The 17,383-nt window shown below is 36.3% G+C and overlaps 1 protein-coding gene across 1 annotated transcript in view; it reads right to left on the bottom strand.

Annotated features, from left to right (window-relative positions):
- TMC1 (transmembrane channel like 1) overlaps positions 1-17,383 on the bottom strand; it is a 103,012-nt gene that overhangs the window by 71,319 nt on the left and 14,310 nt on the right. Inside the window, exons 4-5 of the mRNA XM_007454500.1 lie at positions 4,455-4,545; positions 2,630-2,711 (exon numbers count right to left, since the gene is read on the bottom strand). Coding sequence (XP_007454562.1) covers positions 2,630-2,711; positions 4,455-4,545 — 173 coding nt within the window. The remainder of the gene's footprint in view (positions 1-2,629; positions 2,712-4,454; positions 4,546-17,383) is intronic.

Below are 17,383 nucleotides of genomic sequence, written 5' to 3'. Positions count from 1 at the left end.
CCCTACCTGTGGTAAGGTACTTTCTATGAGATGGTTAGTCCAACCCAAAGACTCTGCTAATTTACTCTTAGATAGGTTTCATACTTTTCAACTAATGCAATATCCAAAAGTATACAGTGCACTTATGATTATCATTAAGAGCTTAATACATTACGTATCTTATAGAATATGAAATATATAATTAAATAAATAACTCATTGAAAAATAAACACATGAGAAGGTGGGAAATAGTTCCCCAAATAGGATAACTATCAAGGAAATCTGTAATTACTTATGCCATTGTCCTGGTCTAATCTTCTCTAGGACCCGGTGCAAAAGAAAAAGTTTATAAAATCTTCAGAGTAAAAATCAGCACACTACACTGAGAAAATGGCAAGCTTTGGGCCCAGAAAGACTTCACCTTTTATCTTGGCTCCTCTACTAACTTATTCTGGGACAGTTATTGACCACAACTCTAATAAAACAGAAAGCTAATATGCACAATGCCGGCATGTTAAAGATTAAATGAAATAATGTTTGTAGGGTTTCTGAGTGGCACTCAGTAAATGGTTGTTATGGTGATTATTGATAGAATGGAAAATAAGTGTCAATTCTCCACAATGAGGCAAAAAGCACCGCGAAAAATGAAAAATATCAGGACAACCTAATCAAAAAATAAATGTGGAAAATAATCCACATTTGTTTGAACTGTCCAGGTTGATTGCTCCAAATTTCTGAGGGAAGAGGGGAGGAGGGAAGATAACTGAAAGTATTATTGAGTAGCTCTCAACATGTTTTTCCCACTGTGACACACATGATAAATTATGGTCATATGTGTAACTCATTCCTATGTGCAATTTCTGGCAATAAAAATAATTCCATTTGTTTCTATTCCACTCAAGATAGGCTACTGCAACACAAGTGACCATGACATTGCTATTGAGATAGACTGGAACCTGCTCTAGTGTACTTTAAAAATAAATGATTTGCAAATTGTATATATTTTAGGTATCATTAATTACAAATTTCTTGGGATACATCTCATAACTGATCAAGATTCATCCTTATCATTTCATAAATGAGTAGACTGAGGCTCAGAGGGATTAAATGGCTGGCTCAAAGTCAAACAGCAAATCTGTAGCAAAGCAAGAAAAAAATCTAGACTTCTTTCAGCACACATTGTATCAGGATCTTAATGCTCTAAAGGGCCTTCTGTTTCACAATGCCTCTCAAGGTACCATATTTTAGCTGCACAGTTAAAACTTAAGAATTTCATGATGACTGTTCTTTTTTTGATGCGTCTAAATTTCTTTTTTCCATTTCTTAGAATGGTAGACATTTGGAAAATGCCTTCTGTTTAATTTTATTCAACACATATTCATTAGGGCCAAGCAAGTTCTAGGTCTAGGGATCTGGGAAAGAGCAAAACAAAATCTCTGCCTTCATGTCTATTGGAAGAAATGAACACAAAATGAAATGAAATTACTGTATTTTTTATTTATTTTATTTATTATTTATTTAATAATTTATTTTTTAATTTAATTAAATTTAATTGAGATATAGTAATATAGTATTTTAGATAGTGATAAGTGTTGAGGAGGAAAATAAGGCAAGAAAGGGATGGCACAGGAATATGTGTGAGGAAGTTCCATTAATGAGCTGATGTATTTTAATTCATTGCCATTTGATAAGGAGGGACAGAGGACTGAGGGGTAGTCACTCCTAAAACGTGCCCAATCTTGTCAGTGAAATATCCATCAACTGTGTTATCTCCCTATGGAGCCTCTATTTTAATTAGGCAACGCAACACTTAGCCAGCAGGAAAATCTGCCCTGCTATCTGGAGGGGCATGGAGGAAAATCTGATCCTAGTCAAAACTATTACAAACCAGAATATGGCAAGATTATGCTCAAAATTATTTTAAATGTTATCCCCTCTTCCTTATATTATTATTTTAGAAATGACATACTATCATATTTACAATACTTTAAAATTTTTATTTGCCTTATTCTAAGCCTAGAGCCCTATACTAAATAGGTTTTTGATTGAGTACATGCTCCTGCCTTCTCTGTACACTATGAATATTGTACAAAATGAAGGCACAATATGATATTCATACAGCGAGTTCCTGGATGATTATTGCTTATTCTACTTCAGAGGTTTGAAAATGATACTTTAAGATTTCTTCACTGTTTTTAGGCATTGTTCATTTTGATTACTGTCAAGTGAATATATATTTTCTGTTTTTTTGATATTTGTATATGAGTTTTTTAACTGAAATATAGTTAATTTATAATATTTAAAGTATCTATTTTCAATGTCATGTTCATTGCCAAAATAAAATCTCTGCCTTCCCAATGATGATTCAGTGTCATTGTGCACTATACTGACTTCCATGTGCAGAAGAAAAAATAAGGTCAAAAAAATATTTTGGTCTAATGCAGGAAGGGAGAATGGGGTCTCCAGTGGTGTGATTGGTAAGTGCTAGCAAATCTTCACAGTGAGCAAAGAGGACATGAAAATGTCTTTATTTGTTTGTTTTCTTGTTTTTAATCTTTCCAATAGTTCAGAAACTGAGAAAGGCATCTGATTAGCTTATGAGACATTTATCTAGGACAGCATTCCCCATCTAATGAGATTGAGCACTTACTTTCAATTGCCTTGATTTTATTTTCCCAGGGGACACAAGCAGCTTTGAAGTTCTCAAAATCACGGAGAAATTTTGCCCATTTCTGAAAAGAAAGCCAAGTATAACAGTAAAACCCAACTGCTTGTTTGTTAAGATGTTTATCTCCCACACTCATCCCAAAATATCTCATGACAATGAGCTTGGAAAGATCTCTCTGGCATCACATATTGCTTTTTGTAAAAAGGGGAGAGGCTAGTTTCACTTGCCTCCCTGTTCCCCACCTACCCCTGGACCAAGTTAATTAAAAAATGTTTACTGACTCTCTGTTTTACAGAAAATATGCTGACCCCTGAGAAATATCTGTTTATTCTACCACACAATAAGAGAGCAGGGACTGAGTTAGCACCTAATAAGGTGATCAGCAAACGGTGTGTGTTTAATTAAATATTCATTGCATGAAGAAATTAAAGAAATATAAATAAGACATAGTTCCTGCCTTGAAGGGCTTCTGGATCAAGTACACTGTACATAAACAGGTAATTTCTATACAGGATGGTAAGTGCTATGACTCTTCATTCTGGTAGAGGTAGAACAGTCAGCTAAATGGAAAGGCATGGTGTTATAGGAAAAGGAAGAAGAAAAAGAATCCTAAATTAGTTTTTATAAAAGATCTTCCTTCCATTTTACCCAACAATGTTGGGTTACCCATGATCAAGAGGACCACTAAGAAGAAGAATGAGAATGGGGCAGATAACTTTGCACATGTACAGATTATGCTGGGATAATGGGTGAGCTAGACAGACATGGGGAGCCTAAATAAGATTTGAGACAAGTCTGGAGTTTGAAAGATTACCTAGACCAGAAACAACCCAAATATTCATCTATAACAGAATGGATAAATAAATTACAGCATCTTCATACGAGGGGATACAACACATAAATGAAAATGAAATATAACTCCCATGACATGAACATATCTCATGAAAACAACATTGCATCAAAGAAGCCAGAAACAAAAGCATAAATGCTATATGATTCCATTTATTTAAATTGTAAAAACAGACAAAATTAATATATGATATATATGATGTATAAATATATATTACAGATCTATCTAAATACTTCATATTTAAGATATATGAACTTTAGTCACAAAACTCCCATCTTTATGGGACTATATTTAGCCTCAGGTGGTATAACATTTGTAAAGAGGAGATAATAATACCTACACACCTACTTTGCTGTGAGAATTAAATATGGAAAGATTTTTATATAAAGATTCCATTTTTATAGAAGGATTTAATTCAGTGTTTGGCACATAGTAAGTGCTAAATAAATGTTAGTTTCTTTTCTATCTTTCCCAAAGATCTATATTTATATTGGCATATCATTTGTTTTTTCTTATTTTCTATCCAACCTACAGTTGATGTTCATGGTAGAGAAGAGCTATATGGCCGTGTAACGTGTACACATTTTGAGAAAGAAACGTTGACCCAGAACCCCTTAACTCCCAGGGAATGAAAATGAAAGGGGCTCAACCTTTTACATTTGGAAGTGATAAAAGCACACAAGTCAGTCTTTTGCCTTAAATCAATGTTTATCGACTTATTTTCATTTTAACTCCTTTAAAGAGCCTTTTAGGACAATTTCTTTTCTGAATCATCCCTTTCTCCAAATTTCAGTAACGCAGAATACTCTTTATCTACTGTATATGTACCTATGTATAGACATAACATATAACATTTTTTTCACTCAGAACAGAACCAATTTTACCACCCCTCGGGGGCAACATGGCTTCCACTGAGCATAAATGGCACCAACCAAATTGAGCTAAGAAAATACTTACCTTGCCCATCATCATCTTAAATGCAAACCACCGTTTTCCTTTTCCTTTCCCAAGAGCCCCTTCATTTTCACTCACAAATTTTTTTGCTTCCCTGAGGAAATAAAACAAAATAAGGGGTGGGTGGTGGTGGGTTGAGATTAATACAGCATAAAGGTAGTGGATATTTAATTTTATTAGGTCTACTGCCTTATTTCTTCTAGACATTTTCAAACCCTTAACAAGTGAATGTAAGCTGAATTTCCTAACCTTGGGACTTGTAATGGATGTTTAAGTTTTTTAATTCTGGTCAGAAAGAATGAGATATTTCAGTCTCACTTATTAATCAGCTGGAGTCATCAAAAAGCAAGGAATTTATGCGAAGTGTCAAAATAGAGAACCCTAGTTCTTCTCATTTCTACCACATATAAAAATGAATCTGAAGTTTACTTCAGATTTTGGCAGTCAGAATGTTTATTTTAAAATACTTTCTTTCCTTCTTTTTTAAGGATTGCTTTTTAAAAAGAAATCGGGCAGGGAGTTTAGGACAAACTGACATAGAACACACTTATTGATCTGGTATTTAATCTCATAAAAGCAATTATGACTTAAAACAGAAAAACCAGACTCTGTAAAGCAAATGGGGTTGAGGGAAGAGAGACAAGGAAAGGAATACTTTTTGGCCTCACATTCCGAAAGGGCTTCAAATTTAAACTTTAACGTTATTCCCAAATATTTGTACATTTACAGTAGTCACATTAGTGTCTTTGTGTTGGTGGTAAAAAGCATTAATTCATCAAAATGGATAAAGTGAACATGTTAAATATACAACTTTTGTAAGCTTTTTAGTCATTTTTGCTATTGTTGTTTGTTTGAGATATGAAAAGAATTTTTAAAATAGAGGCAGTCCAGGCTTGCCTTGACCTCTCCAGGGCCGTAAAAGGCACAACCCAAGAGAACAGAGGGATAATCCAAACCCGGACATTGGTTCTGCAGGTACAACGCTGTCGTCAGCCGGGTGGCCCCTGGAATATGTGGTTTTACAGACAAGCCCCTTCAACACATGACTATAAATAAACAACACACAAAGTACTCTTTAAAAAGTGAAAAACGAAACTTCATCCTTAAGTTGGTGAAGGATTTTCTGTCTTCCTTAATATCAGTGCTAAACTCATGATTTTACAATACCCAGTGATGGAAACAGCACGTCTGCTAACTTAGCTGATAACTAGAAAATGGTGCCCCGTTACTCACCTGTGCATGTGCACCCACTCATGACCTGCCATAAAAACACAAGCACAACAGAGAAGATTCTCTTCAGTCATCAAACAGACTTCCCACATCATTTCCTTAATGGCAGGGACAATATCTTGTCCTTTTGTGTCTCTCACAGCACTGTTCACTACTTTGACCATAGGAGGTGTTTAGTAAACTGAAACCTTCTTGAAATAGACCTTAACGGCATAATTTGGATAGACAGAGACAAGGGAGTATCTAATAATTGTATTTTCCACATCAATTAATGCTTGAAGGAAAAATCATTCCTAGACTTTGGGATTGCACCCTTCCCTTCAGTCTTCTCAGAAACAGTAGGACAGCTTTCTAGAAATGAAGATTTATTAGGCTGGCCTTGTCAAACACCCTGACATTTGACATGACTTCTGGGCTGTGAAGATGAACTGAAAAACAGTTTCTAGAACATTCTACACATTTTAAAATGTTCAATAAAGCCCCATCAACAAGTATAAACTGAGCTCTCATGGCTGGGTTTTTAGATCCATGCAATCAAAAAACCGTATCACAGTTAAGCTTTAACTATGTATTATAGAGATGATAAGACAGGAGTGAGTGTGGTACTTAGCAGACACTTTATAAAATGTTGAACTGATCTAAGCTGAAAATCAAGTAACCTGAGCTCTAACCCAGACTCTGTGATTTGTCTCTATAACTTTGCCCATGTTTTTGTCACTCTCTGTACTCACGTTAAGGAGCATCCCACTTCTCAGAGGAAAGACTACTTGCTCGGGGCTCGCACACACCTGAGCAAGCTCTGGCACAGTTCCCTTCAGTTACTGTGCAGCTTTTAACAGGTCAGGATTCTCAAACAAACAAACAAAAATTGGGCAATTGCTTCCCTGCTTGCTGGCGTGGTGGCGAGAATAAGATGAGACCATAGATGTGAAGGTGTTGAAGGAATTATTACACCGTCAATTCCACTGTAACACTTGTTTTGAAACCAAGAATCTGTTCTAACATGATTGTTTTATATTACGGAACAATTTGAACATAACACAGATTTTGTGTTTGCTTACGTGTGATTTTATCTACAAGAAACAGTGGGTGAATACAAGAAAAAAACACATCCATCTAAACCTAGCAGTATATATACAAAATGCACACACCTCCTCAACCAGCTACTTCATGGCACCCCACGTGTTAGAAAAGTCACATCCATTCAGAGCTGGTGTTACAATGACCCTCCTTCCCTGCTTCACAACAATTCACAAACTGCAATCTTGTCATTTCCACAAGCAAACTTCAGGTCTTTTTTAAGGCAAACTGCCATATTTATTGCAGTGTTTATGTATTTCTCAGCCATTAAACGTGTAAAATGTTGCTGCCGTTTTCTTAAATTTCTATCTTTTTTTAATGTGTCACTGATGATGGTTCTGAATATTGTGCCCCATCCCCATTTTTCCTGCAAGCCCTGTAGTTTTCATTACCCAATTTTTCATAGTGTAGAAATTTTTAGGAACCTATACATCATGTTATAGCAATTATTTGGCATCAAGAATTTTGAAATTCATAAAACCAAATATAGACAGGAATTATCACATCATTCTCTATTATACTAGACATATATAAATGGAGGACCAAAAATTCTTCTTAGTAGTAAAATCAAAATTTGTTTTTCAGATGTAATAAGGTGACTATTTTATGGGGATATCCACTGTTCCTGATGTTTAGCAGATAATTAAAGAACATCAGTTTGGCCTATTAGAATTAGATCACTTTCTAGCTGAGTGGCCAATTAGAAAACATGACGGCTCTAAGCAGACAGGAGTGTAAAGACATAGCTATTCTACTCCATATTTCTGACAAGATTTTAAATTTTGTGAGCTGATAATTATGTTACAGGAACATTAAACTAGCAAGATTTAAGAGACAGAGGCAAGTCAGGGTTATAACCAAATTTAAGTCACCACAAAATTAATTATAAATTCATTTCACAAATACAGAAACTTATTTTCATGGCATTCATAAGGTTTCTTATCAGTTATTATAGATATATTTTCCTTTGGACAATCTAAACAAGTTTTTTTGTCTCTTAAATTGCCAATTTATCCCTGATACTAAGCATAGTTTCATACTTCTCTTCCAATTACTACCCTACCCCACCCTCAACACACATATCCTGAAGGTTTTCAAATGAAAGTCTGGACTTCACTCTACTCCACATAGTCACAAGTGCCCGAATGCCCTAACCCCTCCTCCATCCTTCAAGAGATCTTCCCCAAGTTTCATACCTAAGGGCTCCCTGACCAGCCATTCTAGAGCCTCCTGTTCCCCACTTCCCACCGTGGCCAAAATAACTACTAGACTCAACTCATCAGAAATCTAGGGGATGACTTTAAAACAAAGCCAGGGGTATGGGGTGGGCAGAGAATTGTTAAGCAAGAACAGATTCTTGATCCCCCTAATCTGATGCTCTTGGGACGTAAGAAAGCACTCTTGCACCTTTCCGGCCTAGAAGAGGGGATATTGGGGTGGAAGAGCTCAGTGAAAGAATACATCTTAACACTATTTTGGGGGCTGACTTTTACAATGAGCTGGCATGATTTCAGGATGGAAGAAAACTAGTATCATCCAATCCCATTCTCCCTGATAACAGATTTCTTAACCAGAAGACATCTTTCACTGTGCTGTTAGAAACAAGATACAAAAAGAAACTAGCCAATATGGAGATAAACACTGACTGATACTTATCACACTAAAGTACCATAACAGATGTCAGAATGCAAAAAAACAAAGAGCAGAGTCTTTGAAAACTAAAAAGCAAAAAATTTTCTTTATATTTTTCTTGTAGTGAGTCCATTTTCCTACCCATTTGTATTGATCTGGATAATTTAAAGGGATTTATCTACAGGGCTAAAATGAAATAGGCTCTTGTGGATAAACTTTGACTATCTGGTGGCCTCAAACCATCCAAATATCTGACTGAGAAATGTGTGTCATCCCCTTGAATTGCATTCAACAAAAGCTGCCTGCCAAGACTGTAATCCAGTCTCCAGGTCTCAGAGCTCAAAGCCCTGGTACAATATGCACAGCTCTCTGAGCTGTAACCCCAGACCCAGGGATAAATAATTGAGCAAGGTCTATTTAATGACAATAATACCTGGCCTCATAATTTATTTATCAACCCCTTGTGTTGGTAATTAGAATAATAAGGTTTCACGGGCTTTCAAGAATGCTTTCACAGTTAGTTGAAGGAGCACACTTTGGCCTAACTTACAAAAAAGATAACTTACCCATAACACATGATACAACCCTGATGACACAAGGGATTTAGGACATGCTATGCTGCCTTTGACACATTCTCGTCCCAGGAAACATGTTCTCATTTGGGTTAGGTTAAGTTGACTTTTCTTTCCTCTTGTTCTCAGTTTGATAGTATCATTGAGCAACCAACTTATTGCTCAAGTAAACAAAAGACTTTTCAAAACTGGTCTTTAAGGCAACTGTAATCAAAACTTGTGCTCATGACATTACTTCCCAGTAAAGGGATCAGAAGAATGAAAGGTCTTTTCCTAATAAACAATGCCATTTAAAAAAAAAAAGTTGACCAATTTAAATTGACTAAAAGTCAGAACTCTGACTTTTCCTAAAATATTACTGAGTAATTGAAAGAAAGTTGAGGAGGTAAGAAGACAGTCTAATATACAGAGATTGAAAATAAGGATTATAGGCCTTTCTAGATAATATAACTCCATAATTAGACTGGCAGAATTATTTTAAGTCATCCTAATACTGGAACTGAGCATTCAAAGCATGTGCTTTTATAACGGGGATGCTGGTGGCAGCAGTTATAATGGTTAAGATGCTCAGTTGTTTCATCTATAAAACAGAGACAGTAATAGCTATTCCATAGGGTTGTTGTATGCATTATAGGAAATAATGTATGTGATGTGTTTAGTAACAATGTATGTAATGCATCCATGGCAAACAGGAAAAGCACTATAAAGAGTAACTATTATTAATACCAATAGTACTAACAGAGCTGACTTTAATTTTTATGCTGACTCTCCAAATTAAAAAGTTGAGCAAGGACTAGATACTTCCAGGCAAAACCCTGCAGAAAGCCAGTCCATTTCCCCTTAGATTGTGACCCTAGTGAGATGTGAGAAGAGTGGGAATCGGTCTTGTTACCAAAAGAGCAGGAGAGAATTCAGCCTTACATTTGAGACCTGATGAGAGTGCCCAGGTGTCCGGCTGCAGAAGCCCCAGCTACGATGCTGCCGGGGAGGAGGTATTGGTGGGTGCCAGCCCGAGTCCTGCTCCAGCCATGCTGTGCTGTTGCAGAGAGCTCAGGATGCTTGGACAGCTGGGGAGTCTGTGGTAAGAGACAAAAAGAGAGCTCTCTCCCTTGACTAGGACCACATTCTATTCAGTTCTGCGACCTGTATCTTACAACTGAGACACAGATTTGAGTCCTGGCTCTGTCACATACTAGCTGTGTGCTCTTGGGGAGATGTCGTTGATCCCAAGCTTTCTCGCCTATAAAATGTGACCAGCAACAGTAACAGCAATGACAGCTAGCACACTGAATGTTTGCCATAAGCCAGGCACTATTTATGTCCATCATCTCCTTTAATCCCCACCAAATCCTGCAAGGTGGGAACTATTATTATACTCATTTCAGAGATGAGGAAACGGAGGATTAGATCAGTAAAAGAAGTGTCCAAATTTACCCAAAGAGTGACATAGCTCAGCTAGGAATTGAGCTCATATGTCCAGTTTTTCCCAGAATAACATCATTATTTACCTCATGGAATTGGTATAAGGACATGTAAAAGTTGAGACAATATAAACAAAGCAGTTCTTGGTATATCAGGGGTAAATGGTACTTTTGCTTATTATTCAAAGGCATTTATTATTTTTCTGGGCAATGTATATGATACATTGAGTAAAACTTCAGAATAAAGAGTGATTTGTACACTACCTTTACAACTATGTAAAAATCGTGTGTGTCAATGGCCAAAGACTGGGCAATTATGCAAATAATTAGTTCCTCTATTTTCTAAACTTATAGTACTATCATACAGTTTTGTTTACAGTAATAAAATATAGATTTTTATTTGTTTCAAGGCACTGTGCCGTATGAAGAGAAAAAAAAGAATGTGGCTCTATGCTTTTGTGTAAGGCATTTCTAATTCCATTAGAAAGCTAAGACATAGATAAATATTTAGGGCATCATCTAATTACTACCAAATGAATACACAGTAAAATTAAGTGCTGAAAGATTCAGATGAGAGAGTGGGGTGGTTAGAAAGAACCTTGAACAAAAGGAGGATTCAGCTACATGGTCAACGTTGCAGGAAGGACAGACATTACAGCGCAGGGAAATGGTGTGAGCAGTGGTGAAGAGATGGAAATGCACCCGGGGTCCTCTGCTGGGTGATGAAGAAAACAGTCTAAGTGCTTTAGAGGAGGAGCTGTCATGCCCTGATGCCCAGTTAAGCAGTACAGAATTCTCTCTGATCTCTATAAGGATCCATGAGCATTTTGTTAGCAGGAAACTGATAACTGCAGTACAGTGTACTATATGAAAACTGTTGCAACAATGATGTGCAAGATGAATCAGAGGAAAACAAAATGAGGGGCTGGATGTAACTTGATTTCTAATGCCTTTATACAAGCTGTTTCCTCTTTCTGGAATGCCCTTCCCGTCTTCTCCACCTGTTCTCTTCCTTTCCACTTTCAGTTCAACAGCCAGGCCAACACCACAGCTCCTCCATGAGGTCTTTCCTGATTTTCCTTTCTAACACTCGCCTCCAACCCCCAGTCAGGGTGATTTAACCTCTGACCTTCACGTAGTAATTACCTCATGTATTGTAGTTAACCCATGGTCCATTTTCACCACTGCACTGGGATTTCCTGAAAGCAAGGTCCATGTCTTTTGTTGTAATTTCCCAATATTTAATATAGCACCCGGCACAGAAGTGAGTTTCAACAAATGCTATTGTAATGAATGAACACCTAAATGAAGACTAGATGATAGTCTGGCTGTGGTTCCTAAACTACCTACACCTCAGAATCACCTGTGGGATCTTTTAAAAATTTCAAAGGCCAGGTGTCCCCATTCCCAGACCACTTAAGTCACAATCTCTAGGGGTGGGACATAGGCATCAGTACTTTTTAACATCCCTAAATGGTTCCAACGTGCAACTAGTTGAGGACCAAATTCGGAACTAAACCAAATATTATTTGTTGAGAGTAGTAAATTTAAGAGATTTTTACGTGGCCAAGCAAGTTGTTGGAGGTTTGGGCTAAAAAGCTACTATATCGAATATGATTAAATATGATTATTTTGGTGTCCCCCTGCATTGGTAATACTCCACATATTTTGAAGCTTGATAAATTTATTTTGGTGAATAACTTTATTTTTCAAGTCCCTAGCTCACTCTTTATCTTATATCTCTAAAGAGTAACTGACTAAAAACGTCTGAAACAATCTGAAAACAAGGAACGAAGAACAAGCAAAAATGTTGTCTGTATATTCACATAACCTCTTACCCTATATATGTGGCTTGTTTTGGTGTGCTTCCTTTTAATAGCACCACTTCACAGATTTCACAGTTTAAAATATATATATATATATATGGAGAGAGAGACAGAGAGAGAGCACCAAGACTTCTAAACATTTCATCAGCAATAAACATAACAGTGATCTATCTGTGCACAAAGAGTTCTTAAGACAATTTTTTCATCAGCTCTGATGATATTCATGGAGATGTGTCAAAGCCAGCTGCTGGTGTTGGTAAACAACCAAAGCAAAGCTTGGGTAGGTTAAATCTGTATTAAGTTCAAAGTTACTACCCATAGAAATTCTCCAGACCTAGGATAACTTCTTTGTTCCCTGGACTATGAAACAATGCTAATTTTCATGGCTGGCTTAAATGTCAAATAAAAACTCAAACATATTTTAGTTGTACCCTAGAGGTCAGTCAAGCATCTCACAGTAATTTTAGATGAATCAAGGGAGAAACAACATAGCTGGGCTTTAGTAGTTTAATAAAGAAAGAAAGCACACTAGATCCTCTTTCTACTTGCTTATTAAATCTTTTCCAAATTCTGCTCTACCTGGTTAATTTAAAAATCAACTTATGGTTAATAATTTTCCTTTGTATTATAATAGCAGGGAGAGGGGAAAGAAGACCATATAGATTTCCCCAGGAGCTAAAAGTTTCTGCTGAGTTTTAGATATTGGTCACAGCATAAACTGGTTTTCTGCCATACAAAGACACCAAAAAATTCTAAGATTTGTAACATTATCAGCAGAGACAATGTGCAACTAATTTGCTATGAAGAATTCTTTCTCCATCTAAAACAATCTGTAATAGTAACTTCATTAATATCTTTCCAGATCTTCTTATTAAGCTCTGTATCAAGGATTTTTTGTTTTATTTTGATTTTTGTCTTTTGTTTTAATGAATCAATGAGCAGGCAATTAACAACACTAATACCTAAAACAATACCCCTGAAAGTAGGAGTGGCATTACGTGGGCTGCAGAGTTCTAGGCCATATCCCTAAGACATCGAGGTATATCCCAGTCTATTGTTATTGCTTTGGCTTTTGAGCAGAAATGAGATTTAGGGAGAATGTGTCCTTAAAGCCACAAATGAATCATAAGATCAAGAGCTGAAGAGTAACAAGAAAAGTTAAATCTAAAATCTTACCTCAACTATTCTCAACACCAAAAATTTGCAAAACGTCAGTGTATCCTCTCCCTCCTTCACTGTGGGAAAATTATACTCAGAAGAAGGTAGAAATAGCACTGAGAATACAGATTGTTATACATAGATGTAAGAAGGACCTATCAAATTCTGATCAATAAGTAAATTTATTTTATTTCTATAATCTTTTCATTCTCCTTTTTATCTTAGCCATTTTTTCTAAGTATTTATGGAGTGTGTTTTATGTTTTTAACAGTGAGGTAAGTGTTTTGAAAAAACTAAAAGAAACATGTAGATTCCTTTCTGAAGCTTAAACTCCATTAAGAAAAAAGAGATACAGGCCCATAAAATTGTTACACAACAGTGCTAGGCAGCCTTGAAGTAAAAAGGGAGAGGGCCCTGGAGGCTTGAGAGTTTGTTGAAGACATTGTAGTTGAGATAAGGATTAAACTGGACATTAAAAGGCTGAAAAAATTGAGTAGGCAGAGAAAGGCATTCCAGGCATCGGTTTGCAGAAACTTCCTTAAGAAAGGAGATATTTCCACCATGAACCTCAAGTACAATCTCAATATTCTTAGATATACTAACATTCAGGGATTGGTAGACATACTGTGCTAATTTTGCTTGGTTCATGTGCATTCTAATCAAACATGTTTAATGAATTCTGAATACTGTGAAACAGAAGGATTCATGGGGCACTGCCTCAGAGTGAGAGGAGCCATTCTGCTTTGAAAGGTTTGGTAAAATATTTCTGCACACCACCTGTGTGTTCATATTTAGCCCCTGGTCAACATTTCTAAGTATTGTGAAATATTTTTTTCAAAATTTTGTGTGGTGATATTTAGGAATACTAGAAAGCCTTAGTTTTCTGTTAGAACAGTGTGTTCTGCCTTTTGATCCAAGAGTGGGCAAGAAATTTTAAATGATGGCGGTTCAGTGAGCTCTGTGAATAATCAAGACTGCCTGGTAAATTTAATCTCTTGCCACAAGATAAACTTAGATCTGGAGTCTCTCCTGAGCATTTGGCAACACAACTTAGGTGAGGTCACCCACAGAGCATATTATACTCCTAGGTGAACTAGTCTTTCTGCTGAGTTGACTTAGAGTCTTACTATTTCACAGTGTCCTTCCATAGCCTCCCTTTTAAGCTTTCCCGAACACTGTGACCAACCACTGGTCAAGAAACACTATAATAGTGAGTTCATAAAATATAAAACTTAATTCAGCCAAAGAATCATGTATCTTTTTTTTTTTTTTTTGCGGTAGACGGACCTCTCACTGCTGTGGCCTCTCCCGTTGCGGAGCACAGGCTCCGGACCCACAGGCCCAGCGGCCACGGCTCATGGGCCCAGCCGCTCCGCGGCATGCGGGATCCTCCCAGACCGGGGCACGAACCCACGTCCCCTGTATTGGCAGGCAGACTCTCAACCACTGTGCCACCAGGGAAACCCAAGAATCATGTACCTTTTATAGATATTTGAGGGTAAATATGTATGTATATGTATAGTAGTATATACATATATATGTGTGTACATATATTTCAAAATCATAATTAATATGACTCTTTGAAAGAAGTGATTTATATTTAACTTCAAAGTTTCTAATTTTCAGGACAGAGGGAATCTTAGACACATTATATTGAATATGGAAAACTATTCCCCTTTCTTCAGCTCATCTAATTTTTTATGATATTCTAATATAAAGTTCTCCAAACTTTACTTTCAGTATATGCATTTTAATAAGGTGTAACCATTTTTATTCTATAGCAACAAGCTTAAGTCCCCCGAAGCAGTGTTCTACTTGCCATTTCCTGGTTATATACATAAAAACGTCTTCAAAATACCTTGCTTATTACCTTATTATAAACATGATAAAGTTAAGGGTTATCTTCATAATTAGTACCTTATCTGAGATCTGTATGATACTTTCCCAAAACAAGGATAAACTTCTCAAATTAAGTTTATTTTGTGCTTATCATGTGCACATTTGCTTTCTTTTTACTGTTAATGTAGTATGTCTTTTTACTGTTAATGTAGTATGTCAAATATATTGAGAAGCATTCCTAAATAATTTGAAGTCATAATTAATGAATTTCTCCTTTTAATCAGTTTTCAAAGATCATATATTTATGGATAGTTTAATAACAAGTTGTGAAAAATAGCTATCACTGACAGCTAAAATTCTAAAGAGTGCAAGTTAGGTAAGCTGCTGTTTATCAAAAATTTCTGGAGCTAGGATACTTTGGCAAGCTGGGGAAATTAATTCAGTGTGGCTTACCATATGTGATACATTGACTGATAGTACTTGAGAAAGTAGTGTATAATGAAATGCAATTAAGAAGAAGATGTAGAAAATGATTACTATGTGACAGGCATCCTTCTAAGTGCTGTAGGTCTATTAAATGATTTAATCCTCTCAGGAACTTTATGAAGTACTACTACTTTTATCCCCATTTATAGAGGATAAACTCAAGGATGCAGAGGTTAAGAAACTTGTCTAAGGTCACAGCATAATGCTTGATACCTAGGGAACTCTTACTAAATAGTAGAAAAATCGGATGTCAATGTTACATTTTGATCAACAAAATTCAGCTGTACTAATTGCCTACAGACTCTCCATTCTTTGGATGAGAAAATCAATGTACCCAAGATACCTGTAATGTACAAGAACTAAAGGTCTCTGCTTTGGTTGAGTTTTTGGTGAATACACACGTCAAATGATTGAAGTGTGTATTAGTGGATGAGTACACACGCTTAAAAGTCCTCTTGTGTGGAATCCCTCATTCCTTCACAGTGGCAGATGAAGTAAAGGCCTTTGTGAACTAAAGTTGAAGTCACAATTCTTGCCTATGAATTATATTAGTTTCCCCAACCAAAAAAGAAAAGAAAAGAAAACCAAAAAGCAGTGTCGAAGGACGACGAAAGATTGAGTAAGGAAGAATGTTACCTTAAGGACTAGCTGACACTTTCAAGCACCTGTTTAAAAGTAAATGAAATTCTAAGAGTAACTTTCTTGGCTTTACTGGGTGTTTCATTAATAAATCACCAGGCCTAGTCTGCCAATGGACAATTCCTGGGAACTTGGGTCAGGGTGCTATAAAGCTCAGAAATTAAAGCAGGCAGTATAATAGCTAAATAAACATCTTCTTCCTCAAAATAAATCATTTTAAAATGGCTTCGACCCAAGAGCCATTTCCATGCAAAAGTATATTGGAGTATGTACTTCCACACCCTAATCTGTAAACTCATGGAATGATAGAACTGCTCCATCCCTAAAATAAGTTTCCTTAAATATCCAGTTAAGTGGGTTTCTTAAAGCTATTTCTTATGTTAATAGGCACAGAAGCATTTTTTTCCTCAAATGAATGCTTTATATGGAAGTACATTGTATAGAAAAGAGAAACCACAGGTCTCCTCTGCTTGAACCTGACGTGTGGCCAAGTAGTCCTCCCTCTGACCTCTGCCTCCTTTGCCCTTTATAAAGGGATTTCACCAAACTTAAACTCTGAGGACAGCACTTTGAAAATTACGGGCCTACAATCCAGTCCTTTTATTTTATAAATAAATAAACTGAGGCTCAGAGAGGTAAAGTTAGAAGTTAGAGCTTAGACCAGAGTCCAATCTCTTAATTTTCAATCCAAAACCTACTCCACTATAACAAAATAAAGTGGTTGTTTATTTAGGTTAAGTGATGAGGCCTTTTAATCTACCACATAGAATGTTCTGATATAGTCAAAGGTTTTAGTTTTCAGGATGACTAATAAGTAAATCTGTCATTTTCCATCCAGGTGTTTTATTTCACCTATGGTGGCTGGTACATTAGTGCAGCCACTTTTATAGGTAGGAAAGATCTAGTCATCCAAATTCTGAGTTAAATCCATTAAAAATTTAAACACAGATTAAGCTAAAAATCCTTGCTGTTGGATATTTTTCAGTTAGATAACTAATAAAAAATAGGAACTGACCTTCAAATAATTGGAAAATCCACTACTCTTTCCC

This window comes from Lipotes vexillifer, unplaced genomic scaffold (genome assembly GCF_000442215.2).
Source record: "Lipotes vexillifer unplaced genomic scaffold, Lipotes_vexillifer_v1.1 scaffold108, whole genome shotgun sequence".
NCBI classification, from domain to species: Eukaryota; Metazoa; Chordata; class Mammalia; order Artiodactyla; family Lipotidae; genus Lipotes; species Lipotes vexillifer.
Note: the sequence above shows the minus strand (reverse complement) of the source record. Positions and strands in the feature narration are given on the sequence as shown.